At 43.4% G+C, this 27,212-nt stretch overlaps 1 protein-coding gene and 1 non-coding gene across 3 annotated transcripts in view; one reads left to right on the top strand and one right to left on the bottom strand.

Annotated features, from left to right (window-relative positions):
• The window catches only part of hmcn1 (hemicentin 1), an 89,938-nt gene that overhangs the window by 22,475 nt on the left and 40,251 nt on the right, over positions 1-27,212 (bottom strand). For both annotated transcript variants that reach the window (XM_085386199.1, XM_085386201.1), the window contains exons 12-57: positions 25,232-25,373; positions 25,001-25,128; positions 24,757-24,870; positions 24,432-24,590; positions 23,502-23,693; positions 23,319-23,414; positions 21,507-21,634; positions 21,256-21,400; positions 20,258-20,370; positions 19,026-19,185; positions 18,548-18,713; positions 17,697-17,824; positions 17,090-17,341; positions 16,878-16,973; positions 16,225-16,419; positions 15,999-16,129; positions 15,118-15,265; positions 14,622-14,748; positions 14,374-14,528; positions 13,547-13,825; positions 12,955-13,236; positions 11,760-11,868; positions 11,508-11,677; positions 11,162-11,316; positions 9,875-9,998; positions 9,645-9,746; positions 9,004-9,180; positions 8,660-8,811; positions 8,297-8,420; positions 6,294-6,469; positions 6,043-6,139; positions 5,700-5,822; positions 5,443-5,598; positions 4,971-5,252; positions 4,699-4,866; positions 3,964-4,077; positions 3,618-3,704; positions 3,312-3,503; positions 3,033-3,206; positions 2,822-2,935; positions 1,583-1,728; positions 1,355-1,505; positions 996-1,193; positions 796-909; positions 519-706; positions 234-330 (exon numbers count right to left, since the gene is read on the bottom strand). In XM_085386199.1, the coding sequence (XP_085242325.1) occupies positions 234-330; positions 519-706; positions 796-909; positions 996-1,193; positions 1,355-1,505; positions 1,583-1,728; positions 2,822-2,935; positions 3,033-3,206; positions 3,312-3,503; positions 3,618-3,704; positions 3,964-4,077; positions 4,699-4,866; positions 4,971-5,252; positions 5,443-5,598; positions 5,700-5,822; positions 6,043-6,139; positions 6,294-6,469; positions 8,297-8,420; positions 8,660-8,811; positions 9,004-9,180; positions 9,645-9,746; positions 9,875-9,998; positions 11,162-11,316; positions 11,508-11,677; positions 11,760-11,868; positions 12,955-13,236; positions 13,547-13,825; positions 14,374-14,528; positions 14,622-14,748; positions 15,118-15,265; positions 15,999-16,129; positions 16,225-16,419; positions 16,878-16,973; positions 17,090-17,341; positions 17,697-17,824; positions 18,548-18,713; positions 19,026-19,185; positions 20,258-20,370; positions 21,256-21,400; positions 21,507-21,634; positions 23,319-23,414; positions 23,502-23,693; positions 24,432-24,590; positions 24,757-24,870; positions 25,001-25,128; positions 25,232-25,373 (7,026 nt within the window). The remainder of the gene's footprint in view (positions 1-233; positions 331-518; positions 707-795; positions 910-995; positions 1,194-1,354; positions 1,506-1,582; positions 1,729-2,821; positions 2,936-3,032; positions 3,207-3,311; positions 3,504-3,617; positions 3,705-3,963; positions 4,078-4,698; positions 4,867-4,970; positions 5,253-5,442; positions 5,599-5,699; positions 5,823-6,042; positions 6,140-6,293; positions 6,470-8,296; positions 8,421-8,659; positions 8,812-9,003; positions 9,181-9,644; positions 9,747-9,874; positions 9,999-11,161; positions 11,317-11,507; positions 11,678-11,759; positions 11,869-12,954; positions 13,237-13,546; positions 13,826-14,373; positions 14,529-14,621; positions 14,749-15,117; positions 15,266-15,998; positions 16,130-16,224; positions 16,420-16,877; positions 16,974-17,089; positions 17,342-17,696; positions 17,825-18,547; positions 18,714-19,025; positions 19,186-20,257; positions 20,371-21,255; positions 21,401-21,506; positions 21,635-23,318; positions 23,415-23,501; positions 23,694-24,431; positions 24,591-24,756; positions 24,871-25,000; positions 25,129-25,231; positions 25,374-27,212) is intronic.
• On the top strand, positions 12,049-12,130 carry trnas-aga (transfer RNA serine (anticodon AGA)). The gene has a single exon. It is a non-coding gene; the product is annotated as a tRNA-Ser (tRNA).

Raw genomic sequence — 27,212 nt, 5'->3', positions numbered from 1 at the left:
AAGTAGAATTGGGCTGAAAGATCTATCGCTTTATCACCTCTTCAGGTTGTAAATCGTGTTTTTAAAAAGTAACTAAGTAATTAATTACTTTTGAAAATAAGTAATCAGCAAAGTAACAGGATTACTTTTTGGGGGAAGTAATCAGTAATTAGTTACTGATTACTTTTTTCAAGTAACTTGACCAACACTGGTTGTGACACATTTAAGCTGAAAAGGAAAAGGGAGTAACTCACCATGAACATTGAGATTAAATGTTTTTTCTGCACTTCCAGCCACATTTTCAGCTGCACACACATAACGCCCTGTGTCCGATACCTGAGCCGTCAATATCTGATGGAGAAAAAATGTTGTAAATATTACCCGAGGTGCATTGATACTGACATGTTTACATAAACAAGTAAAAGAAGTAAAAAGAACAATTACAGTTATTTTCATTGTTGTCAAGACATCGTACCTTGTGTGGGGTATGGGAGGTTTAAAAATACAAATTTAATCAGTCTGTGTTTCCTGGTTGTTACCTGAAGCGCTCTCCCATTGGACAGAATTCTGTGCAAGCTGTTGGAGGTGATTGGCTGGTTGTGCTTAAACCAGCTAATTTTGGGGGCCGGGGTTCCCTCCACGTGACACTCCAGTTGGGCAGTTTTATTGACCAGCACTGTGACTTCATCAGGCAGGTCGCTGTCTGTTCCGCGTATGGTCGGAGGTACTAGTGCAGAACACATACATGCATGTGAACCGTTCTCTGCTAAACTGATCGATACTTGTCCCACAGGAAATAAGGGTGTTTTTACTCACATAGCACTCTAACATCATACTGGATGGAGTCCTCTCCTGCTTCATTGACAGCCACACATGTGTACCTGCCTGAGTCCTCAATCTGGGCCCTGGGAATCTGTAGCACTCGCCCACCTGAGATTAAAGCAGTAGAAAATGTGTATGGACTAAATATCCTTCACATTTCATCTCTTCCTTACAGTTTTCGTCATCTGTCTCACCTGGCAGGATCAGAACTTTGTCATTCGATGTCAGCAGATGTCCGTCTTTGTACCAAGTGAGGGTCGGAGGGGGGACGGCGTTGGTCTCACAGTACAGGGAGATGGGATTGTTGAGTATCACGTCTCGTGCATCAACTCCAAAGCCTGAGGAAGACGTGGTATCACCATCTGCACCAGGCCTGTTAAAATTAGGTGGAACTGAGCAGCGGGGAAAAAGAGGACAGACGTTAAAACCTTACTTCACGCATTACATTACTAACAGGAGGAAACGCCATCAGGCGCATGGTTGTGCATTTATGTAGTGTCTTTATTAAATAATAGTTGCAGTGCACACATCTGCATTAGTCAACCCAGTTCACCTTGTATATTTACATCAAAGTCCTTCTCATCCTCTCCAGCTATATTAGTGGCTACACAGGTGTAGCGGCCAGTGTCTGACACCTGAGCATGTTTGATCTGAACGATCCGCCCGTTGGCTGTAATGGACACGTGGTCATCTGACTGCAGGATCTGTGCAGAGAAAAAACTTTTTTTCAAGCCTTTAATCCCACAGCTTTAAAAAACTGTGAAAATATCCCAGACGTTACCTGTCCATCTTTATACCACTGCAGTGCGGGGGTAGGAAAGGCCTGAGCAACACACTCCAAAGTCAGGGTGCTGTTAACCTTGATTTTGACCTCTTTAGGGGCCAGTCCTTCCCCGGGAATGTCATTCTTATTAATCTGTGGAGGAACTGGAGACAAAAACAAGTTAAAATATGTTTAATGTAAATCTGATTACTGGTAATTCTTATCAGTAATTTACAGTTGTGGTCAGACGTTTACATCCACTCATCATTGATATGAATCTCTTCTAATGATTTCTTTTGTCCAAGATGGAAGGATTGTACAGTATACATCTTTACTGCCCTTCAAAAACAAGAATGAGGGGCACAAGTTTTATTTATTTTGGATACATGCAGGCTCTAATATATACAGTGAAGCCTATAATTATTCATACTCCTGGCAAATTTTGACTTAAAGTTACTTTTATTCAACCAGCAACTTTTTTTTGACCGGAAAGTGACGCAGGCGTCTCCCAAAAGATAATAAGACGATGTACAAGAGGCATCGTTGTGGAAAAAACCCCATTTCATACCAGACTTGAGCCTAGTTTTCCTCCGTTGTTCCTGATCTGAGGGTAACAGTTTGCATCTTCTTCCAGACCGTGGCAAAGTGGTGACACATCCAAATGAGTTGTATTTACATACAGTTGTTAGAACTGATGATCTTGGGATTTGCAGTTGTTTAGAAATCTTTCACAACTCGTATAACTCTACAATTCTCCTTCTTGAACCTTCACTGAGTTCCTTGGACTTTCCCATTGTTCTGAGCAATGGCCAATCCAGTGATTACTGTCATACAAATCCTTTTTATGCTGAGAACGACCAGTTGTAGTCAATCATGACCACTAATGAGAAATTAAATCGATCCTGTCAAGTTAAAAGACATTGTAGAAGATTCAGCAGCACTTTTGACCCCATGTGGGTGAGAGACAATCCAACATAATTTCAAACTTGTGCACTCTGTTCTTGTTTTTTTTAAAGTCAATAAAGATGTGTGCTTTATAATCATGGTTCCCTGGAAAAATGAACAGTTCTAATAAATCACTGAAACCCCAAATTACCATGACATTTATGTCCATGATGAGTGGATGTAAACTTCTGACAAGGAGCTGTAAATTATATTTACTTGTACAAGAAAGCATGTGCAATAGATTATGCTAGAACTGAACACACATAAAACATTTTATGCTGCGGCATGCTCCCAAAGCTGAAGGGGTCTCACCATAAACCTTGACCTCATAGTGCTTCAGTGTCTCTCCAGCCTCATTAGTGGCCACGCAGGTATACCTCCCAGCATCCTCTTGTTTAGCATTGAGAATCTGCAGCGTTCGCCCACCTGTAACAGCCACAGAGTCACGATTCAAAGATTCTAACACATTTTCCTTCTGTCCCTTTATTGCTTCTTTATTTTCATTGTGCACGTCATTGCAAACCTGGAAGGACTCTGACGTTGCGACTGGATTCAAACAGAGTGCCATCTTTGAGCCACATGATCAGAGCAGGAGGGTAAGACTGGACTTCACACACCAGTGAGGTGGGGCTGCTCAGGGTTACTGTAACCTCCTCTGCAGAAATGTCAGGGCCTGACCCAGCAATGGTGGGAGAAACTGGTCAAGAAAAGAGGGGAAAAAACAGACAAATAAGTAATATGATTTCATTCCACGTGTAATGAACTCAAAGTCTCCAAAATGGAAAAAGAGTTGTCTTTGTACCCAGGACATTAAGATTGTAATGCCGCCTGCGGTCTCCTGCACTGTTAGAGGCCAGGCAGCTGTACCTGCCAGTGTCTGCGACTTGGGCTCCAGAGATTTGGAGGAAACGGCCATGAGACAGAATTTGGTAATGCCCGTCAGGCACCAGCAGCTGTCCATCCTTCAGCCATTTAATCTCAGGTACAGGATTACCTGGGAAATTGTAAAAGGGCTTAAGAAAATTGTTCCAAAGCACAGAGATTATCTTGACTGGAACTTACAGTAAGGATTGATCCAAACATTTCATTACCAGATTATCTCAAATACCTGATGCTTCACAAGTGAGAGTGATGTTGTGTTTCTCCTTCACTTTAGTATCCACCATAGTTCCCTCCTCCACAATGCTCGGGGGAACTGTCGGAAAAATCAGTTAAATAGTTATTATTTTCTATCAAAGTCCATTTTATCATTAAGTGGAAAATAAACATCCATCCATGCACCCATAATCTGCACCTCCCTGTCTTCAGCCACCTCCTCCACCTTTTCGAGCATGGTACAATATATGTAAATGCACAGTCACTTTAGTTAGACAATATTATGGCATAAAGCTAAAAACAAAAACAAACAAACAAACAAAACAAAACATGATACAATAAATTTTCTATTTTCTCACCAAGGATGTCAAGGTCAAAGGTCTTCCTCTCCTCCCCAGCGCTGTTAGACACGATGCAAGTGTATCTCCCAGCATCCTCTGCTGCAGCATGCATCAGACGCAGGCTGCGGCCACCTAGAAGTTAAACAAGTCCATTATTATTATGTTTCTATAACCACGTGTAATGTCTTTAAAAGCTAGGTCAGAAGAAAAGTACTTTTTTTCCCCAGAAATAAAACATGACAAGAACACGTAAACAGGCTTTTAAACGTGTTGAAATGACATTAGCCTTTCTGAGCACTGAAATCAATCAACACAGAGAAGCTGAACTCTTAGAACCACAGCTGTTCAAACATTTAGGACAGAGTTTAATGATATTTCAGACTAATGTCAGTCTCAACAGCCAACAGCGTAGCTTTGCCACAGTTAATGAGAAAATAAGTGAAAAATAATGACATGTTACTGAAACAACTCCAGGTTTGACAACATGAGTGTCATTAGGATTCACTCACACTTTGTTACAGTTTCCATTTCCAACTTTTCAAATTAATATTAACATTCTTTTGCTTCACAATTTAATTGTTTTTCTGCTGGTTTTTCACAGAACCGGCGTCTGCATTTGGCCGTGGTCGCAGTCATTCCATAATATTATTAGTGGCAGTGCATTGCAAATGTTGAAACCTCTGAAACCTAGCTGGGAAGTAAAAATCAAGACTAAGAGCTTGAAAAGTCACGAAAAGTCAAACAGGAACAGACCTGAAAGGATGCGCGCTGAACTAGTCGTTTTAATTGGCTGACCGTCCTTCAACCAGGAGATGGTAGGAAGAGGGATGCCGGAGGCCTCGCAGATCAGAGCAACTGGGTTCCTCATGACAACACTCACATTTTCTGGAAACTGCACCTGCCCAATTATACTTGGTGGGACTGAAGATGAGAGAAAAGGAGGTAAATGGACACAAAGATGATTTCTTTGATCATTATGAAAACACAAAAAACTTTAATCTCTGAAAGCAATTCCTGTTTCATACCGTGGACGCTGATGTCATGCTTGCTGTCAGCCTGTCCCGCCACGTTAACAGCGATGCACGTGTAGCGTCCCGTGTCTGACACTTTGGCATCTTTAATCTGCAATAGCCTCCCCTCGTTCAGGACCTTTGCACCATGCTGGCCTGTGATCGGCCGTCCGTCTTTCAGCCACGTGACCGCAGGTCGCGGCACACCTTCAGCATCACACTGTAGCGTCACATCACCTCCCTTTATCACAGTGACCTCATCAGCGCCGCCTTCGGTGCGTCTGATGGAAGGACGGACTGAAGTGAGAAAAGCGGGTGAGTGGTGTGTCATTAAAAAGATGAGATAAGAGAAGCTTTTTACTGTTTTTATCACCTTAACTCTTTCCCCCATAGAGACAACATTTAACCAACACCTGTACAGCCTGTATCCTTTATAGGCAAAAAGGCAATTGAAAAAAAAAAGGATGAATTCGTGGTGTTTACACACCATAAACCTGCAGGCTGTACTCCTTGGAGACGGTGCCAGCTGCACTGGAGGCTGTGCAGGTGTAAGAAGCAGCATCTGTCTTCTCAGCGCTGGAGATCTGCAGCTGACGACCTCCTGACAGAATCCTGACCCGCTGGTCAGATTTCACTTCAGAACCTGGAATATAAACAAAACACAGGATAGGTGAGGCGTTCCAGCACGCCACCCGCGCATGCGCACTGCCTCCCCACGTTTGATCAAAGCAGAAACTGGCTTACCATCCTTCGTCCATGTGAGACTGGGAGGCGGTATGCCACTGGACTCACACATAAGAGTGATGAGACTGCCTTCAACTACCGTCAGAGGAGACGCCTCCTCAGAGCCTCGGATACTGGGAGACACTGTAATAGCAAAGGGACGCCAAAAGGAGGCAGTCACACTGCATGCATTAGTACTAGTAAATGAGCGATGCATAAATCATCGTGATGATGGGCTGCAAAGAAAGATCAAAATCTACTAACAAAAAGCTTTTTGTTTCTGTTTTGTCTAACAGTCCAAGAAAGACTGAAAAATCTCTTCAGGTCAGTCCAAATGCACGACAGTGACACAAGATCAACTTACCCCACACATTGAGGTTATAGTTCTTCTCTGTTTTGCCAGCAATGTTTGTGGCTTCGCAGGTATATCTGCCTGAGTCCTGCACATGCACCCTGCTGATCTGCCAGTTTGTAGACAGAGAACAGAGTTTTGGCCAAAGAAAAAATGCAACTAACAGCAGGAGAGACGGTCATCGTTAAAAGGGACCTCTTAAGATTAAAGTTAGCCCTTCCAGTTGTCTTTTAGCTATATGATGGTTGTATGATGAACTGTACCTTAAGCAGACTAACATCTGCTGACACAGTCAGACCAGGCTTCCTAAAGAGAGGGCGGCCATCTTTGAGCCAGGACAGGGTGGGTGGGGGGACTGCATCACTCTGGCAGTGCAGCTCCACGGGTTGACCGAGCATCACTGTAGCATTCACCTCCTCGCCCTTGATGTTTGGTGGCACTGTGGCAAAACATGAAGACGAGCTCCTGAAAAGGCTTCTGTCATCGAATGAATACTTTCTGGGATGAAATCATTTAAATGACATGATTCGGAGTAAATCTTTTGTATTAAGGGTGCGCTGTTGTGAAAGTGCTGCTTTGTCCCACAAAGCACACTAAACTTGTTAGATTACCTCATGGGTAAACAATATAATTGCTTCCTGAGCAGCACAGGCGCTGTTTGTTGTGCATCTGGTGCTCTTTAAGCTCCAATTGCATCCTGGGTTATGACGGCATCATTAAACCAGTTCAACATATTTTAGTGACATTATAAATCTGAGTTTCTTCGTTTCCCAGAAGGTTATGAAAGCTAACGTCACTGGGAATTGCTAACATGCACTGAGATGGAAAATGAGTAGGGATTAAAAAATACCAGTTGGATGGCCGTTGCTTTGATTTCCAGCAATTTCAATAAGTTCTGGACAGGATGTGTATTTGCCACTGAGCATCTGTGCAACGAAAGCACACGCCTATGAAATGAACTGACTTTGAAGTAGCTCAGGAAATCATTTCTCTGGGAATAATAATGTAATTATTTTAACAGGAGGCAGAAATCCCAGAATATATGAGATGAAAGGCGTTTTGTTTAAGCCTCTGTTTACAAGTTTTTCAGAAGACAGTCGGCTCTTATTTAGAAAATGACAGTAGGCCAATGTCCCTTCAACTGTGGTCGCTGTTCAGACAGAGCCCAAGTCATCGGAGAAGGACGGGAATAGGCTATCAGCTGAAGAATGGTACCAATTACCACAACAAATCTGCCTTCACTTCAGTGGACAAGTTCTTTTTCCCTCCTTTCTTTTTGATCTCTGCGAGGAAACTCGCATCATGTGGATGTTTGCATTCTGCATGCATATACGAACAAAGATCCAAACACAGACTCTACAATCCCATGTATGTAAGATGACATGTTTCCTATTACCTCAGTGACATTAGCTTTGATTAGACTTGTATAACAGCTGAGTCGCCATCAAGCTCGGCTCTGTTCAGGAGGCTGACAGCGTTTATTGAAATGCTAAACTCAGTCAAGCCGCACTTCCTCTACACGCACATGCTTTGCTCAAGGCTCTTGCCAGATATTGTTTCTGTATTATAATTCACAGCCTGGTGCTCAGTCTGGTTTCTGCTGTAAGACATTTGACAGTCAGTCATAACCATTAGTTAGCAAAACAAAGCAGCTGAGAAGGAGCAGCCGTAACATGCATGAGTACGATTAAACTCTAAAGAGAAGAACCAGGGCATGTAACGAGAGAGTGCACTATGATGTTAAAGCTTTTTAAAAAGGCAACATTAGTGATCCACAAATAAACAGGTGAAAGTCAAAACCTTGGATGGATGGACGGATAAATCTGTTTTTAAAACTATTTTATATTTATACGGTAAAATACAGATACTTGTGTCTTTAGTATAAACAATAAGTTATTTGAATCGATTCATATTTCATGGATATGCATTTATTTGAACCTAATGAACATGCATTCATCATGCATCATCTTCTGCTTATCCAATTCAGGTTAATGGTGGGACTGGAGCCATATGGCAAGAGGCAGTATGCACCCTGGACAGGTCATCAGTGTCACAAAGCTAACACAGACTGTTACACAAATTCACACCGATGGCAAATTTAGAGCCACCAGTTAACCTAAGCTGGGGACTGCAAATGATGTCAGACACTTTTCTAAAAAAAACAAAACGAATAAAGGATTAAAAAAAAAAAAAGTACTATACATGCTGTTTACCATATGATACCATATAGGTACATGTATGCAACAACAGCTGTTCATGTTCTCACCATAAACCTTCAGGTCATAGTCTCTGTGCTGTTCTCCTCCAGCGTTGACAGCCACACAGGTGTACCTGCCTGTGTCGCTAACCTGTGCGCTATCCAGGGACAGCACTCTGCCACCAGCAAACACCTGACAGGCCGACGGAAACAGAGCAGAGGTCACGTCACGGTGCTCGGCTCACGCACAGACTCACAGCACACAGTCGTTAAAAGGTCTGCAGAAGACTTTTATTATTATCTAACACAGAGCTTCCGCACACCTGCAATGTTCAACATAACCTGAGGATAACGTCACCTCGCATTTTGCATCACAACAGATCTCTGGAATGATCCGGCACAAAGCACTAAGCATGAATGTAGTGATGTCACCTGTATGCCATGTGAAACACTTGCCACAGGGCTGCCATCTTTGAGCCATGTGATACTGGGAGCAGGAACCCCTGTAGCCTCACACTCCAACCTGACGGCTTCATTCACCACAACAGTTACCGTACCGCCTCGGCTGGAGATGACCGGGGGCACTGCAAGGCACGAGGATAAAGCACTCAGTCAGTGACGATCTGCAACGCCACTGGAGTTGTTTTTGTTTTTCAGCTATCCACATATTGTCATCATCTGTCAGCGACTAATCTCTAACTTATAGAGATAGTATTACTCACGAACAACCAAAAAGTTCAGCATACTTCTGCTTAATTAATGAGAAAGCCACCCACCGAGGACCTGAAGTCTGTGAGATATCTCAGCAGCTCCAGCCAGGTTCACAGCGACACATCTGTATATGCCAGCATCGGACAGCTGTGCTCGTTCAATCTCCAGCATCTGGCCACGCTTCCGTAACGTCACACCAGCTGCACTGGTCAGAGGTCGGCCATCTTTGTACCAAGTGATAGCTAAGGCACGAAGGATATCAAAAATACTTTCAGCAAAAGAACTATTAAACAGAAAACTAGGCTTAAAAGAGATTAATGAGGGTTTGAGTTTATTTAAAATCTGAAGACAATAGCAAATAAAATAAATGTTGGACTAAAAATCAAAGTTTATTATAAAGAATTGTAATTTTTACATTTTTTTTTAGAATTTTTAAAGTTGATAAAGAATTTCCGTTGCCCAGTTATGGTTACATAGATACTAAATTGCTGTACTGTAACACTTCCTCTAACAATGAAGAAAGTGATTTTACAATAAGAACCTAGTTACACATGAATTTATATGTAGCACATCTTTGAGTGTTTAGATCATCCAAATGGAAAAAGAAGGAGAGGGAAGAAGCTGAAGCTGTTTGTAGGAAAACTACACTGTAAAGGCTTTGAGTGCGCACAGTGGGACTGAGGAGGTTGTTAGTGAACAGTCTTACCAGGTAATGGGCTGCCCGCGGCCTTGCACTCGAGCTCAGTGGAAAAGCCTGACAGAATGGTCTGGTTAATGGTCTCTCCAGAGGACGGGATACTGGGAGGCTCTGAGGGACACAAACAGAATTACACCCAGAAACAACAGCTTATTATTATCAACTCTGGATATAGGAGGAGGAAGATAAGCGAGACAAACATGCAGAGCGAGTGATTTGTATATCCATAAGTAAGTTACCGTGGACGCTGAGTCTTATGTGCTGCTGAGCTTCACCAGCTGCGTTAGTGGCCAGGCAAGTGAATTTCCCAGAATCCTCCAGTCTTGCCTCTGTAATCTTTAGTGTCCTGCCTGCTGACTCCAGCTGTGGCAGATACAGAGAATTCAGATTGGTAATTACTGAGCAGTGAAGAAGAAGAATAAGAATGAATCGCTTTCTGCTGCTTCTGCTTCTTCTTCTTCTAACCTGTTAGTACTCTTAAGCCTTAAGCCCCACTTCCTTACTTTTTGCTAGGAAATTTGAGAAATATGTGATTTATTGAAATGTGCAAACATACATGGAAATGCAGTATATGAAGCAAAAGCAGGCGAATGAATGTGAAAGTCAATATTTGGTGTGACCAGCTTTATTCTTCATCATAACAGGAATAATAGCCCAGCTTCTTGAAAGCTCTTCTGTGGATGTTGGCTGCCTTTTGTTGGATTGTCTGTCAACATGATCCCACACCGCTTCAGTAATGTTGAGGTCTGGGTTCCGGGGAGGCCAGTCCATGACTGATAATCTCCCACTGTGTGTTTTTCTGTCCAGGTCTGCTTTCACTGCACTGACAATGTGCTCGGGATCATTGTCAGATGAAAATGTTGCCAATCACATGTTTTCGAGAAGGTATGTGAGTTTTGACAAGATCCCCAACACCAGCCCCCAAAAGATGAAGGCAGACGGATCACCTGACGAGCCAGATGCATCTCTCAGGTCCTGTGTCGGCTCTTTGTGGGATTTCTTCCTGTTTCTTAGGACAAAACTTTCGGATACTGTTCATCTGTTGTGGATAGTTGTGAAGCCTGACAGTTCTTGTCTAGTTTCCAAACATTTTTGAGGATATTCTGAGATATGTCCAGTTTTCAGATTAGAACTCTTTGGTAATGATGTTGCTTTTTGCAAAAATACTCAAAAACTTGTTTTTGACATTTGTTGCAGATTCAGGCTGCTTGTAACAAAGTTATAAAGATACATTTTATAAAGTGGTTGTTTGCTACTTTGTTTGTTACATATAGATACAAAATTACAAGAAAGTCTGGCTCCTCAAAAGTAAAATATAGAGAAATGAGCTGTGTTTCCATACTGAAAGCACTGTGTATAAAAATAAGTAATAATTTGAATTGCATCAAGGAGAGAGGGAGAATCTAGGTTTGGCTGCAGATATACAGCATGTATGGATCTGTGGTTCACCTGAAGAAGTTCATGCTTCAGTGATGATTGATTTTAAAGTGAATAGCTTGAAAATGTCAGACAATTAAGGGACCAACCTGCAGGTGCTCACTAGTTGCGTCGACTGGTCGTCCATTTTTAAGCCAGGTAATGGTTGGAGGAGGAATTCCACTGGAGACACAGTCCAGACTCACGGGCTTGTGGAGAATCACTGAACGTTCAGTAGGTCCATTGGTACGGATGGATGGAGGAACTGCAGAGGTACAGAGGGCAGGTTTTTATCCTTGGAAACATTTTACAACTGAAAATGAGGAACCAGGAAATTTAAAAAAGGTAAAGCGAGATTTTGCTGCAGCTTGCAACTAGAGTTTAGGTAAAGCCATTTACATTTAAAAGATACTGAGATAGGTCTTTTTAATTTTAAAGTAAGTTTCTTTGTTTTACCTTGGACAACCACACTGAAGTCCTTATTATGGTTTCCTGCCTCATTGGTGGCCACACACTGAAAGAGAGCTGTGTCAGAGACCTGAGCACGAGAGATGACTAGGCGTCGCCCACCGGCTGCGATCCATAATCCTTCACCCTGTCGCAATAGCTTTCCGTCCTTATGCCACCTGGGAAGGAATTAACTTTACAGTGACTTTCAATAAGGCCTGTTTGCATTTGTTTAACTGTGAGCAATAGACGAGCTCTTACGTGATTACAGGTGTAGGTGTTCCTGCGGTGTGACACTCGAGCTCCAAAGGTGTGTTAAGTATAACTGTGGTGACCGTCACATTATCAGATCCATCGATGAAAGGAGGAACTAGGAGTGAAAATCATCTTTTTTTAATTCATTTTCCTGACATTTCAGTTTATGCTCAATAGAATAAACTCTGACAAATATTTCTAGCATATGTGAGGCCAGATAGATCAAACCCACAGTGAAGTGACAGGACACTGCAGATAAGAATCAGCAGAACACGAGAGCATCGGCTCAACATGAGTTGTCGTGGCCGAGTGGTTAAGGCGATGGACTAGAAATCCATTGGGGTCTCCCCGCGCAGGTTCGAATCCTGCCGACAACGGCGTGACGCTTTTCTCAGCTGTCAGACAGTTAAAGAGCAAACCTGACAGGCTGCAGTCGCCGATTTTCTGTTAGCAAGTACAAATTCAGAAAATACACTTCCTGTCAGCAGCGTCTTTGAAATAATGGTAAATGGCCTGCATTTGTATAGCGCTTTTCTAGTCCATAGGACCCCAAAGCGCTTTACACTACATTCAGCCATTCACACACTGGCGATAGCAAGCTACATAATGCTATAATGCATTTCTATTAAAGGCACAGCTGTGCAATGACGCTTGTTTGGTACCCAGAAGAGATGAATGTCTTTCTCACAGGCATTTACATTTACTCCATAAATGACAGCATCACGTCGGTAAGTCGACTGTACTTAGTCCTCGTTCTTACCAGTTATGAAACACATGCAACTGAGCGGCCAGTTTAGATCACACTTTTTTTCCTGTGATGTTTCTACTTGGCAGAATTAAATGTTGAATTCCATTACCAATAAACCTTAAGTAGACTAAATTTTCTCAAAGCAAAAACACTAATTTGGATATAGTAAAGAAATCGGTGTGGAACGAACAACAAAGCCAGACCAAACACTTCCTGGGATAACATGCAAGCAAACAAGCAGGTCAACTTCCTACAAACAGTATCATGTGCATGACTTAAAAATGCATTGTGTGCATTTTGGATGGATAGAAATATCCCAGGTGTTTCCCCATCAGCTGTAGTTTGGGTGATCTGTGAAAAATCACTATAATGACAGCTGGGATAGCACTCTAAGAAGAAAATGGAAAGTGATGTAGTTATACCAGAAATCAGCGATTTTCTGTGTGTTTATACCTAAAACTCTGACATCATATTTGACCTCCTTCTCCCCGGCGATGCTCGTAGCCACGCAGATGTAGTGTCCCGAGTCTGAGACGGCGGCCGAGGGGATTTCTAGTTTCTTTCCCTGCTCGAGCACACGGACACTTGCCCCATCGCGTACAGGGACTCCATCCTTCAGCCACGTAAGAGAAGGTGGAGGGTGTCCTCCAGCCTCACACTCCAGGATCAGAGATTTACTGAGAACCACTTTCCTTTTGATGGGCCCTTTATCCCCGCCTGTGACTGTGGGAGGCACTGCACAGGGAGGTCCGCCACGGAAAGAAGAGAACGTGACAAAGGTTTAAAATCTTATTTGCATTTGACACATTTCAGGCTTTTATCAGGCAGAACTTACATCTGGTTTATGCTAAATCACCAAATTAAGCTTCAGAGCCAATAAAGGGTTTTCTAAACACAGAGATGATGGCAGTTTTCATTTCCAGGACTTGTTCTGGACTTGTTGTAAACAACATCATTTAAATTAATTTTTAACAGCTGTTACTTTAAGCTGACACAAAACACAGTGAACACAAAGATGTGTGTCGATATCATTTCTGGCTCTTACAGTAGACGTCCAGCGTGTAGCTTTTCTCAGCGCTCCCAGCCACGCTGGTCACCTTACACGTGTACTGTCCAGCATCAGAGGCCTGTGCACGAACGATCTTCAAGTAGCGGCCTCGCTCTACATGTTGAGCCTGACGGCTGGACAGGACGATCTCTCCTTTTCGGTGCCAGGTTATGGAGGGAAGCGGCACCCCACGTGCCTCACACTCCAGAGTTACCGCAGTATCCAGCAGTGCCGTCACCTCTGTGGTGACATTACCTCCTTTGATGGAGGGGGGCACTGAAATAAACATATAAACATACTGAAATTTGTAATTCAGCTATGTTTGTCCATGTTAATTGTGCTAAAAGATTTATGCACAGTATACAGTAGTGTGCATAAGTCTTGAGCCACCACTCGTTTCTTTACGTTTTGCTGCTGCGGAGCCTGATTTTCCTGAGCAGCAGTTCTCCAGGATTTCTGAAGGTCTTTCAAAGTTTTGGCTGCTTTTTCACTCATTTTCAGTCAAGTCCTTGTACACAACCAAGGCACATAACCCTGAATTATACACATATTTCTACACACGACAGACAGCTTAGCAACAAAACTATAAAAAAAAATTCCACAGTTTGACAGCATAAAACTGTATTTTTAAAGCGCCAGGGTGATTCCTGAAGCTCGTTTTGGCCCCACATACTGTACTTCCATGTATGTTTGCACACTTTTCCATAAATAACTGCATCTATCCACCTATTTTCTATTTCTCTGGAAATGATGGGTGGCTCAAGACAAGACACGGTGCTGTATTTACATTAGAAAATTTACTTTGCTTAGGATTACACACTAACCATAGACACTAAGGTTAAAGTCCTTGGACTGTTTCCCAGCTGTATTCGTGGCACTACACTGGTAGCGGGCCTGATCTCCAAGACGGGCACTTTTTATTCTCAGAACCTGACCCCTGTTTGTGACCTCCAGATTGGGATCACCGAGAAACACCGGCCTAGAAAGGATTAAGAATAAGAATGAGAACAGGAAGTACTGACCAATGAATGTTCAGCCAACTTCATTTCTTTTCATTTCAGAGCACGCTTACTTCCTGTCCTTGGACCACTGGATAGCAGGAAAAGGGATTCCCTGCACCTCGCACTCAAGAGAGACAGCTTGTTTGATAATTGCTGAAACATCTTGAGGAGAGCCCGAACCTATAATTGTTGGTGGGACTAAGGAGCCAAGAGAGAAAAAATGGCTTTAATAGTACAACTACAAGTTTCTTATTCTGCTGCAGTAATGTTGCCAATATCTGACAAGTTCTGCACGTCCACAAGCTGAGCAGCTCTTATTTTAACATTTAGATTTATCAAACTTATCAAAAAGATTTTTTTTAAGTATATTAAAATTCAGAAAGTAACAATCAGGAAGAGAGCACTGTATATCATATGTTCTCTCGTTTTTGGTCTAAATACTTTTTTAACGCAGCTCTGAATTAATTGTACCGAACTGAGAATTGTGGGTAAATCTAGGAGACAGGATTGCATTAACCTGCAGCACAGAATAGTCTTTGCGCGTCGCCACCGACTGTCTTTACTCACCAAGCACATCCAAAAAAAAGCTTCTTTCGGCGTTTCCTGCGACGTTGATGGCTTCACAGCTGTAGCTGCCTGCGTCTGCTGTTTCTGCCTTCAGCAGTCTCAGAGTTTTTCCCATATCAGCAATCTGAATGTCACTACTTGCAACTACCTGTCGATCAGCATAAATAAAATCACAGTGTAACGTCGTTGTAATAGGATCTAAACAAAAACACAAAAAACGAGCTGCTGATACGTTTCTCAGCAGATTTGAAAGTGGCTGCGGTCTACAGAGACAAACCTAATTTAAAATGTATACAAAACACAAAAAGTGTGCAGTTCAAGAAAACATTCGGAGAGAAGAGCGTAGATTTAGATTACTCGTAATTAGTGGATTAAAGTTCTGATTTCACCATCTGTGCCTGACAGGGAAAAACAATCAGCAGCCAAAGGAACAAAAAGCAGCCAACTAACTGGGACGTGACAGCAAAGTGTGTGATGATGCTCTGTTCTCCCCTCAGTTTATCATTATTATTCTGTCATTGTAGCTTTGAGCATATTGAAACCAAGGCTTCTTTGGCAGGTCTTTGTTACACACACACATGGACGCACACAGGCTCCACACACATTTACAGTCTGTTCTCTTGGACATCGCACCCTGTGATCAGAGCACATTAAGTCTTTCAAGGCTTAAGGCTTCCATCATTATAATTTCTCATTACTTGTTCTCATGTAAAAAGAGACCACAGTCTCATGACCCCAGGTTAAATTTGGCTCATGCAATTTAAAGCGCTCAGTGTGTGTATTTGATTTATGTACCTGTCTTTTAAAGGTGTAACCTTTACACACATGGCAAAATAATATATGTCTTTGTTTCCATTCAATATAATCAATTATTCACATACAGGAGCTCCATCCTTGTACCAGGTGACGACAGGCGTTGGAGTTCCTGTGACGTCACACACCAAGCTGGTGGGCTGGCTCAGGACCACTGACAGGTTGCCGGATGTTTCTCTGTCACGGAAATCTGGGGGTACTGTGGAGGTGCCAAAGGTAATGAGTATATTATGAAATGTAGGAATTTTATTTTTGAACTAGAGGTGCAAAATACTTAAAGAACAGGTCAGTCACCGTTGACTTTGAGCTGGTACTTCCTCTCAGTGGATCCAGCGTCGTTGGCAGCGGTACAGACGTACTCTCCATTATCCATCGGTGAAACAGAGGCCAGAATCAGCAGCGTACCGTCCTCTAGGATGGACACGCCAGGCTCATTACCTGTCAGCTCCTGGCCATTACGCAACCAGCGAATCACTGGTTTGGGAAGACCTGAAGAAGGGATGGAGACAGGAACACTCGCAAAAGAATTCCAAAGTTGTTCTGTGTTTGCGCTCCTGCAACAGAAAATCTGCACTGTACTCTTTTTAATAAATGCACCAAACTGGTGCATGCACTTTGTCATTCACTCTCACAGGTGCCGGGCTCACGAGCTGGCCCGGGCCCTCAGTTCAATACAATTTACTTATTTTTATAGCAGCAAATCACAACAATCTTCACCTTCATATTGAAAGTCAAAGACCCGACAATAATAGGGAGAAAGGTTGACAAATCCCTATGAACAATCACTTGGGGAAAGTGGGAAGTCAAAACGTCCTTTTAACAGGAAGAACCCTAAACCACAGCCCCTTGCCTTGCTTGTTGCTTCATTATGAACAGACGTGCTTTCATTTGCATTTGGTTGTGATCCTTGTTTGCGAACTGAAAGCTAAGAGATGGTAATACGGCACCTTTGGCAGGGCAGGGGAAGGCGATACGCTGATTAGCAACCCTCTCCTGCAGAGGACTGTTGAAGGGGGGCTCCAGTACTTCAACAACGGGGGGCACTGAAAAGATGCAAACACACAATCAAACATATCACACACACTCCAAAGCATCTATAACAGTTTGAGTATGGAGCGTCTTAAAATTGAGCGGTAGAGTAAAACTGTAAGTTGCCAACCTTGAACTACAAGCTGAACTCGAGCCTCATCTCTGCCTGCAGTATTGGTCGCTGCGCAAGTGTAGGTTCCTTCATCATCCAGTCCCACATTGGTCAAGGCCAGACTGCCATCAGGTGACACCGGGTATCTTCTACCATCCTTGGTCCAGATTAGCACGGGCTTTGGGAATCCCTTCACCACACATGGCAGCTCCACAGGGTGACCCACCTGCACCTTCATTACCCGGGGGCCAGCATGAATACTCGGGGGCACTGCAGTAGAAAGGACATGATTTGCCAAGCTTTTCTTCTGCCTCACCTGAAGCTGCATGATATTTAGTGCAGGAACTTCAGCCCAGGAGTTACTATAGATTATGTGTGTGGCTGTGAACTATGTAATCCCAGGTGATATTATGTCTGAGCTGCACCTCTCATTTAGGTAATTGTGAGTACTGAATGAGTAGTTTGACTGTCTGAAATCTGAGAAATGGATATCACACACTGTATATGTTCAGTTATCTATTTTCATGCAGGTGGTTGCATATTTCACTCTGATATTTTGACAGTTTTTACATTAGACGTCAGGAATCTTTACACTCATCATAGATTTTTAATCTTCTAAACTTACCCAGAATGCTCAGCTCAATGGATTGCGTTAAGTTTCCAGCAATATTGGAAGCAACGCACACATAGAGTCCACTGTCTGACAGCCTGGTCTCTAAGATCTTCATAGACCCAGAGGGAAGCTTTGCATGTCTGGAAGAAACAAGAACATACTTAAAAACCAAACAGTCTGGGTGAAACGCATGGCTGCAAATTTAGAAATATTAAGAAAAGAAACCTCAAACACACTCACACACTTACAGTTTCCACTCAGTGACTTATTCGGTTATTACATAAAAAAAGACACTTTGGTAATTCTTACTAATCCACCATCAACCATAATTATAGTCAGTTTGCCAGGCGCATAGTAGGAGCAACAGATCACAGGGAGGAGTATGATTACTCAGTCATCTTAGAAAACCACAAACTATGCCCTGAGGTCATAAACGGTTGACAAAGCACTCCATTGTAGATTACAGTGTATGTAGGTTCTCCTTTAAACAACAAATCAAGCTCTCTCATTGAGGTTAAAACAGTGGTTCTTAACCTGGGTTCGATCGAACCCTAGGGGTTCGGTGAGTCGGTCTCAGGGGTTCGGCAGAGCCTTCGCCATGACATGCATGGCTCATTTTGTGCACCAGTAAAAAAATCACATTTTATTTTTCACTAAAGAGGGGTTCAGTGAATGCGCATATGAAGCTGGTAGGGTTCGGTACCTCCAACAAGGTTAAGAACCACTGGGTTAAAACCAAGATAATGTGATTTTAGCCAAACTTAAGCAAATGTGTCATTGACACGGGTGTAGAAGGTGATTTTGTCTGGTGTGACTTTCATGAAAATGGCAGAATAAAGTCGTGTACATGTGTATGTGTTTACCTGGGAGAGTACGGAGAGATTAGTTGCCTCTCTTTGGCCCAACTGATGATGGGAGGCGGGACACTGTGGACATCACATGGCAAAACAGCATCCTCGCCCTCGATCACCGACATCTTCGTCGGACCTGCTGAGTGTTCGTCATCGCCAGCTTTGGACCTCGGTCGGACTGGGCGATCAAACACACAGACATTTAATTCCTCGCTGCTAGCATTTAGGCATGTAGATATGGTCAAGCTGACCTGCTGAGGTTCAAACTGAGCATCACACGAGGAGGAAAGGAGATTTAAGCGACTTTGAATGTGGGTGATTTGTTGGTATCATCTTTTAGAGTTTGCACAGAATGTGGACTTGGTAAAAAATGATCAGTGTGATCCCGGAAACCTTAATTTAGCAATAATTTCTTGACGTAAAATGCTACATTTAGCCCCCGTGCTTCTTTACAGACTATGTGTAGCCTTCAGCTGGTGATGAGGTTTACCATAGACCGTGAGCTGGACCTTCCTGGAAGCATGGCCAGCAGCATTAGCAGCAGTACAGATGAACTCTCCAGTCTCATTTCCAGAAGGGGAAGTAATAAGGAGGCTGCCGTCAGGATTCAACGAGAAGGCCGAACCACCCAAGTTCACTAGCTCCCCACCCTAGAACACAAATCACAGCAGGGCTGGATTTTACTTCATCAGCTCAGCTTTAACACTCGATTTGTTGTCCAAGACAAAGAAGTGTGGTTTGACCCACTAAATACTTAAATATAAAAGCAGATTCTTTGCCCGCTTGTTACGCAGCAGCACTATGAAGTAATTATTACAAATGCACAAATCATATAAACCCAAAGCACAAAGCCAGTGTGATGTTAGTGCAGCGGGAGTGTGTCATATTTCAGCCCTGCAGTCACTAACATGCCATCATCTGACTGATGTTATAGAAAACAGCAAAGGAATCAGAGGGAATCACGTTTTAACAGCTGGTGCAGAACTTAGTAGGCTCTAGTTTCATATGTCCCTGTAGCCCTGTTCACTTTAACAGCAAGGCCTTTACAACTCGGAGGAACGAGTGTAAAAGACTGAAAAGAGGGAGGGACTGTCCACATGCATAGACTGGCTCAAAATGTGAGCGCTCGAAGGCTGAAGACACCGTGCAAGCTAATGGACGCAGCTAGATTCCATAGTGCAGCACATCAAACATGCACATGTACCCTCACAGAGCCATTTTCCAATCGAGCGCTATTGTCTCTGTGCAATCCTGACCTCTGACACAAAACAATGCAGGAACCTGTTCCTTCGCAGTGGAAAACAATGCATCCACATCTGGAAGGTTTCAACTTGAGCTCATCGCTGTTCAAAACCGCACAACCAAATCGCACAAACACAAATGCTCTCTGTGTTAGCCATAAAACAGCCAACAGGAGAATAAAGAGGTTCATCTGTGCACGGGTACGCGAGTCAACTGATCCTTTAAGTGTGAGGGAATCAGGGAAAATGGCTATTTAAGGAAAAGGGGAATTATTTACTCCTTCCAAATCATCAGGTGAGACATTGCGATGCAACTTGAGCAATATTAAGTGTTAGTTAACAGCTACAGTTAACTATTAGTTGTGTCTTTCATCCCTGTGTCATATGGCTTCTCTGTGTGTGGCACTGAAAATTATTTGGCAGCATTTAAAGAGACCTGGCTTCTTTTTTTTTTGGCTGTTTCAAGAGAAGAGATGCACACCTTTGTCCAGGTGATATCAGGAGCCGGTACTCCAGCGGCACGGCAGGGGAGGGAGATGGGCGTTCCTTCGATTGTGCTGAATACCTGAGGGCCATGCTGAATGGTGGGAATCACTGCAAAAATGAAAGCAAGAGAAGATACGGAAGAATTTCATCATCGGGCATTTATAGAATCTACTCCATGCATTTTGTCCTCTGCGTTGAATCTGTGCCTGGATGTCTCCACATCACTGCCACCACTGATTTCCTGTGTGTCTCACGAGCATCTGGAAAGAAGCTGTCCATGCACTGCTCAGTACAGATGTTCCTGTTTTACTTTTGTGCTTTTTTCCCCTCTCGCTCTCTTTTTTTGTGACTCTGTCACTCCAAGGACTCTGCAGAAGAGATCATCACTCGGAGGCTTGTAACATTTTTTGGAAACATGATTTAGCTAAACAACTGCATCACGTGGAGTGTACACAATACAAGACACAGCATGGTGTTCTGGCTGCACACTTTGCACAGTTTCTCATGACTTACTGCAAGATCAATACAAGTGATTTGTGCATGCCTACATGAAAATGACCTAACCCCACTAATTTAAAGGAGCCGCTGCTTTAATATACATGCTGCAAACTGTTCCTGTTTATGTCGGTAGAATCTACCAGCAGCTGATTTTAGTAGAAATGGAGAACACGTTTCACTCTCTCACACACTTTGCTTCAAAGTCTACAATTCCTTCAGCAGCTCCTGGGTTAGATATTCCTGTTCCTGAGCACAAGAGCCTTCACAGTGGAAAGGAGACATTAAATGAAATGATATTTAGAGACATCAATGCAGAAACAGCCCAGGTGTGCTTAATGATATCAGCCCAGGCTTGGTTCGGTTATTTGCATTTCTTCAATTTCTTCAATTCCCGTTAGAGCTGATCTCAATGCTGAACCTAAAAGATGTCTGATAGGTGGGAGGATAACATGCGCTTGTCTGTGTAGAGATTTTATGCGTTCTAATGTTTGCTACCGTAAACGTTGACAGCGGTGGTGTGGTTGGCGGCCCCGACAGCGTTCTCAGCCAGGCAGGTGTAGTCACCGGCATCATCCAGCCGAACTCTCTCGATATGCAGACTGCCATCCCTCCTCACTGACACATACTGGTCTGAGGTCACCTGACAGAAGTTGAATGAAATCCTCTTTATTCAACCCAGGGCAAGAATCAAGGTGTGCAAGATGTGGAAAACAATTTAAAAATCTAATTCCTCTCTGTGTCCTCACCAGGCCGTAGTTGTGCAGCCACTGCCTCTCGGGCAGCGGATTCCCACCAAGCAGCACGCAAGGAAGAGTCATCGGCTGGTCCTCGATCACGCTCAGCACAGCCGGACTCATCGCGATGACGGGTGAAACTGTGGACGCCATTTGGACAAGTTTACGGACGTTATGAGAAGTAAAAATCAAGGACGCCGATGGCAATAAGTGTTTATAAGGTGTGTTCAGTGTGCGTACAGTATGACGGACAGGGAGTGACTGTTCCTGCAACTGCATCATCAATACTGTAAGTACAGTGTTTATACAGCTGCTAGAACCACACGCACACGCCTTTGTATGTGTATAAATACAAACTTGTAACATCACATTTGTGGAAACAGTTTGGGGTGTTAACACAATCAGTGGTGACGTCATCTGTAGGAGATGGACAACAGGGTGTTGGTGAGGGGAATTTGACGACCACCCTGATGAGCCTGGGAACGCGTACATGCAGCGGACACACCAAAAGAAACTGCCGTACATCTGCATTTGGTATACAGCCAAGCAAAAAACGAGGTTTTCAGGACTGTATGCATTTCTGAGAAAAACTGAATGCACGCCACCAGTCGGTAGCTTGAAGAATCACTTTTAGCAGCAATAATCTGAAGTGTTTTCTGTCGACTTTATCAGTGTCTCACATGGTTGTGGAGGAATTCTGGAACACGCAGTGTTCAGTTCAGGCATTTGTTTAGTCACAGCTGCCTTACAGTCCAACAGCATTTCAGCCAGGTTGATGTCTGGACTCACGGTCATTGCAACACGTGATTTACCTGCCACTAAAACGCAAATCTGTGAGTCCTCTGAGGGGTTCACTAGATTGTTTGGATGATGTAAAGGCATGGATGGCTTTAAACTTTCTTAACTTAAAGGAACAGAAAACAGAGGTCATTGCAACACCTTGATTCTTTTCTTTTCTTCTGTTGTAGCTGCTGTGCTTGGGATCATTGTCTTGTTGCCCACTTTCACCTGGTAAGAGGCGTTTGTGCTGATATGCTGCTTGGTTTACATCAAACATGGCACTGTGCATTATGGCCATCTCCACTTTGGCCCTGTCTGTCCAGAGGACATCCAGAAGTCTTGTGGTTTGTTTAGATGCAACTTTGCAAACCTGAGATGTGCTGACAGGTTTTTTTTTAGAGACAAGAGGCTTTCTCTGGGTTAGGGTTTTCTAATTGTGCTGTCATGAACTTTAACATTTAACATACAGACTGCCGAGTCTGATATGTTGCTTCTGGGTTTTTTGCAATCTCTCTGAATTTTGCACAGTTTGACCTCAAGATGAATTTGCTGGGAAGTCCACTCCTCAGAAGAACACGCACCTGAACGCACCAGCAAACTGCCAAGACTTCTGATTTTATATAGGTGCTCAGACTTACTTATAGGATCAGGTAATAAAGTGCTACCTCTCCCCTCACATTCTGTGGAAGCATTAAGAATGTACTTTCTTTTATCCCATGAATGTTGTGAGGCATGTTGTCAGTAGGGAAAAGCTGCAGTAGCTGAAGCTGCATAACATCTGGGTGGGTCTTTGCCTTCTAACCTTTGGCCTACATATAAGAGCTCAGTGTGTTTTCCACTAAAGAGAAGCTGTGAAACAGAATTAGAGAGTTTACAAGGTTCTAACAAACTCCCAAGATGCACAGGAAGCTTCAGCAGCCATGAAACCGATATGTGTGTGTTTTGAGAGCGACGGAGCTAACTGAGCGATTCGGAGGTTACGGTGCTAGACCAGAAAAATATAATAGTATCAAAGAAATGAGAAATTTAATAAGCTTTTCTTACCTAATCCAGTCACAGCGACGCTGGCCTGGGTTTGGATCTTGCCAAACTGATTCTGGGCCTCACAAATATAAACCCCCTCATCCCCCACCCATAGGTCTGAAGGAAAGAGGGACATTAAGGTATAAAATAACTGTATTTGTTTCAGTCATCTGTAAATTCATATACAGCTTAAAAAAATCTTACTGGTGATCTGTAGACGCCCTTTGCTCTGTGAGATAGTGCCATGTGTGCGAGGCCTGTTGAAAAGTGGCGAGCCGTCCTCTCTCCGCCAGGCGATCTCTGGTTCAGGGTAACCTCGGGCATAACAGGGCAGGGTCACGTTGAAGCCGATGTCCACAGCCACATCCGACGGCTCTACAGTGAACTTGGGTGCAGCTAGAGCGGTGAAGAGACCAAAAAGGGTAGAAGATGATCCACGTTAAAGACAGTCTGTCCGTGCTTTTTGCATGTTTTGGGTTAGTTACCGATTCTAGCGTACAGCTACTGCGGACAGTTTGCACAATTAACCTTGCAAACACGTGAATCCACCTCTGTACAACCTTCTTAACTGCAGGTGTAAACCAAACACTTTTTGTTCTTGGTCTGGTAAAGAGCGCATTCATATATAGCACATAAAGACAATGTTTCAAGGCTCCAAATAAAGCGTTGCCAGGATTCAATCGGTGCTTCTATTGTTGTCTTTGGCATGAAGATATGTCACACTCAGGTCATCTAAGTAAAGCGTGTGTATAGTGTAAAATATGTGTGAAGGTACAAGTATTTTAACAACACCATCTTCAGGGAACATGTGCTTATGTCATTTATACATCTGGCCCTGAAAAAGGTTTCGCAGTTCTGCACGAGTTCACCGAGGGGATAAAGTCCCAAACAGAGACGACTACCCACAATTCCTCTGAGTTTGCTTCTGTTTAACAGATTTGGATTTCAATTTACTTTTGTTAGTCTTCCTGAAAAGAAAGTAAGAGCTGTAGCTATCCAATAGGACTGGATGGTAAAAACAATTCCCCCTTAAAGCAAATATTAAAGCTGAAAACAGAAGCAAAGACAGAAAACCTCAGTCGCACGACATTAGCAACATGCAGCACAGGAAACAGAACTTGGTCCCGCTCTCACCTCCAACGCTCAGAGAGATCCGTCCTGATGCGGTGCCAGCAGCGTTGACAGCCAAGCAGGTGTAATCTCCAGCGTCGGCATTCTGGGTCTCCTTGATGGTCAGCGTCCCCCCCGATGTGTCCACCTCCAAGAGGGACGATGGGCGGAGCTTTGTGTGGCCTACAAAACAGAGCAAGTACAGCAGCGTAACAAAAAACAAGTGTTTTGGTGAAAAATCTTTTTCTGTGCGTTGAACTTATACATAATCCAAACTGATTGTGGGAATATGTTGACGGTTTCCATTTTTCTTTATTTTCTAAACCTGTCACGTCCTATGAGATGCTACCTTTGTACCACCAGATCTCAGGCTGGGGGATTCCAGATGCTGAACAGGCCATCACAGTGGCTTCTCCAACACCAATAAGAATCTCGCTGAATGCCACAGACACTACAGGAGACTCTAGAAAAACAAAAAATAGAAAAACATCAGTACCATAAAGAGAATCAAGGGCAATGCAGTGCACGTGATACATAAAATATATTAGTAAATGTTGTGTTTGCTTCCAGTGTCTGTGAATGTGTGCGCTCACCCATGTAAGTGAGGATGGAGGTCACTGAGTGGGTCCCAGCCGGGTTGCTGGCCAGGCAGCCATACGCTCCTCCATCCTTTTTCTCCATATTTTTTATAACCAGAGAGCCACCGGGAGTCATCCTGTGTCTGAAAAGATCGACATTTATTCTATGCGCTGAAAAATCTGAGTTGTATAATTAATATAAAGACGAATGATTGATTCTGTTTGTGCGAGAGGAAATCAGTTCACCTGCTGGACGCCGTGATGAACATGCCGTTGTGGGTCCAGACCAGGCGAGGTGGAGGATAGCCGCTAGCCGAGCAGCTGATCTGCACATCGTTTCCTGCCGTAAAGGTCTGATTGCGCGGCTCTACTGACACTCTGGGCACCTCTAGAATAAAAGACAAGTTGCTAAAATGAATCGCCGTCTTATTCAGTCGCAGGCGTTACTGCAGAGCGATTGGCTGCACTGTCTGCAGTGAAACACAGTCGTGGACAGATTCAAGGAAAGCAGTTTGCGCTTTGAATGAGTCCAGCTTCAGTCAGACGTCGTAACAGTGCATAAACTTTTATTGTCACCGTAGTGAGAAGAGTGACAGCTGATATGACAACCATTAGTGTTTCACAGGACATCTTTCACCCTCACATTCTCGTTTTTATTGGTAACACAGGAGGGAATACTGAATCCGGACCCAGAGAAGCTGGCTATACAGAGATTTTCCAACTGATTTACGATGTGTAACTCTTCTCTTTAAGGGTGTGTTTTCTCTACTCTATTCCCGCTGCTACGATCACGTCCAGTTTCTCCGACCTTTCCGACTTCAGGAAAATCCGTCTAAGACTTCCTAATGTAGAGACTTTTCTGAAACATCAAATCTGCGTCCCTGCCAGGAACTTGCTCTGGCTTGTGCGCCATCAATAAATTACTTTATGAAAGGTTAGCTGAGGGAATACACTTAAGAAAATGAAGGCACACACACACACACACACACACACACACACACACACACACACACACACACACACACACACACACACACACACACACACACACACACACACACACACACACGTTGGGTGCTTCAATCACCACATTTTAAAAGGTATACAGCACATTTACCAAATGCTGTCAAGTTTTGACATATTAGAACTTTGACTTGAGAACAATTTGACTTTCCATTGTGAAAAACATCTTAAGGACTGGAAAACACACAAGATCAAAGGAAAGCGTGCCAGAACAACTACAAGGCCTCTTCTCTGTCTTCACTTGCCTCTTATTCTCACAATGTCACCGGGGACAGGGGACAGCAGAGAAACTAGGACAACCATATCGACAAGCCTCTCCCGAGCCAGCAACAGATGTGATACGTCTGGGAGAGGCTTGTCTCCAGCAGTCCCTTGATCCTCTCCCACCTCTGCGTCATTCATCTGCCTTCACTCCCTCTCACGATGTATTTATCCCGAGTCTCCTCTTTACACGTCTTCCTCTGACCCCTCTGTCAGACTGCATCTACTATGACTACATCTGTGGCTGTCTAATTTTGAAAAGGCCATGTATGCTAATGACTCACTGGCAGTATCCAAACTGTAGACATCCAACTTACAAAGAGTAGTATTGTAAGTCACAACTCACAAAGCTGGACACACGAACACTTCGCCCACATATTTCTTTATCTCTGTCCTCCAACGACTAAACAACCACAAAGCGACGACTGCTACACAGCTGTGGCAAGAAGTCATTAAAAGCCCTATTTTTGGCTGGAAACTTTGTCTGACAAGAACCGTTTGAATAAGGCTTAAAAACAACACTCGGATGGTGTGACATGTTGCCATTTAAACAGGTAATTTGTGGAGACACAACAGAAAAATCAAAAGAAGAAAAGACATTTTAAATTAAGGCAGACGGCACAGACACACTCCCAAGTTCCACTGTGCAGCGTCCAAGTGTTGTAAGCTGTCAGCAGACTTGGCTTACTTCAAAGTGAGACTAATCACTAGGATGGGTCTGTACAGGAGTAATTAGGAAACCCCCAGGGCCTGCTAACAGCTGTTTGGTTTTTTTTACAGAGAAAATAATATGCAAAAAAAGAAAGAAAGAAGCAAAAGGAGTAAAACAAATAGCAATAAACAGGTTAAAATAAACTAGTGACAAAAAACAAGCAGGTGGAGATATTAAAGAAAAGAGAAAAAGTATCCAGTTAAACAGTTTTTGGGTCAACTGTGTAGGTCG

The sequence above is a fragment of the Rhamphochromis longiceps genome, linkage group LG17 (assembly GCF_057381845.1).
Source record: "Rhamphochromis longiceps isolate RC_006_pf linkage group LG17, R_longiceps_female_GT1.1, whole genome shotgun sequence".
Classification (NCBI taxonomy): domain Eukaryota; kingdom Metazoa; phylum Chordata; class Actinopteri; order Cichliformes; family Cichlidae; genus Rhamphochromis; species Rhamphochromis longiceps.
This window is presented reverse-complemented; position numbering and strand designations above follow the sequence as displayed.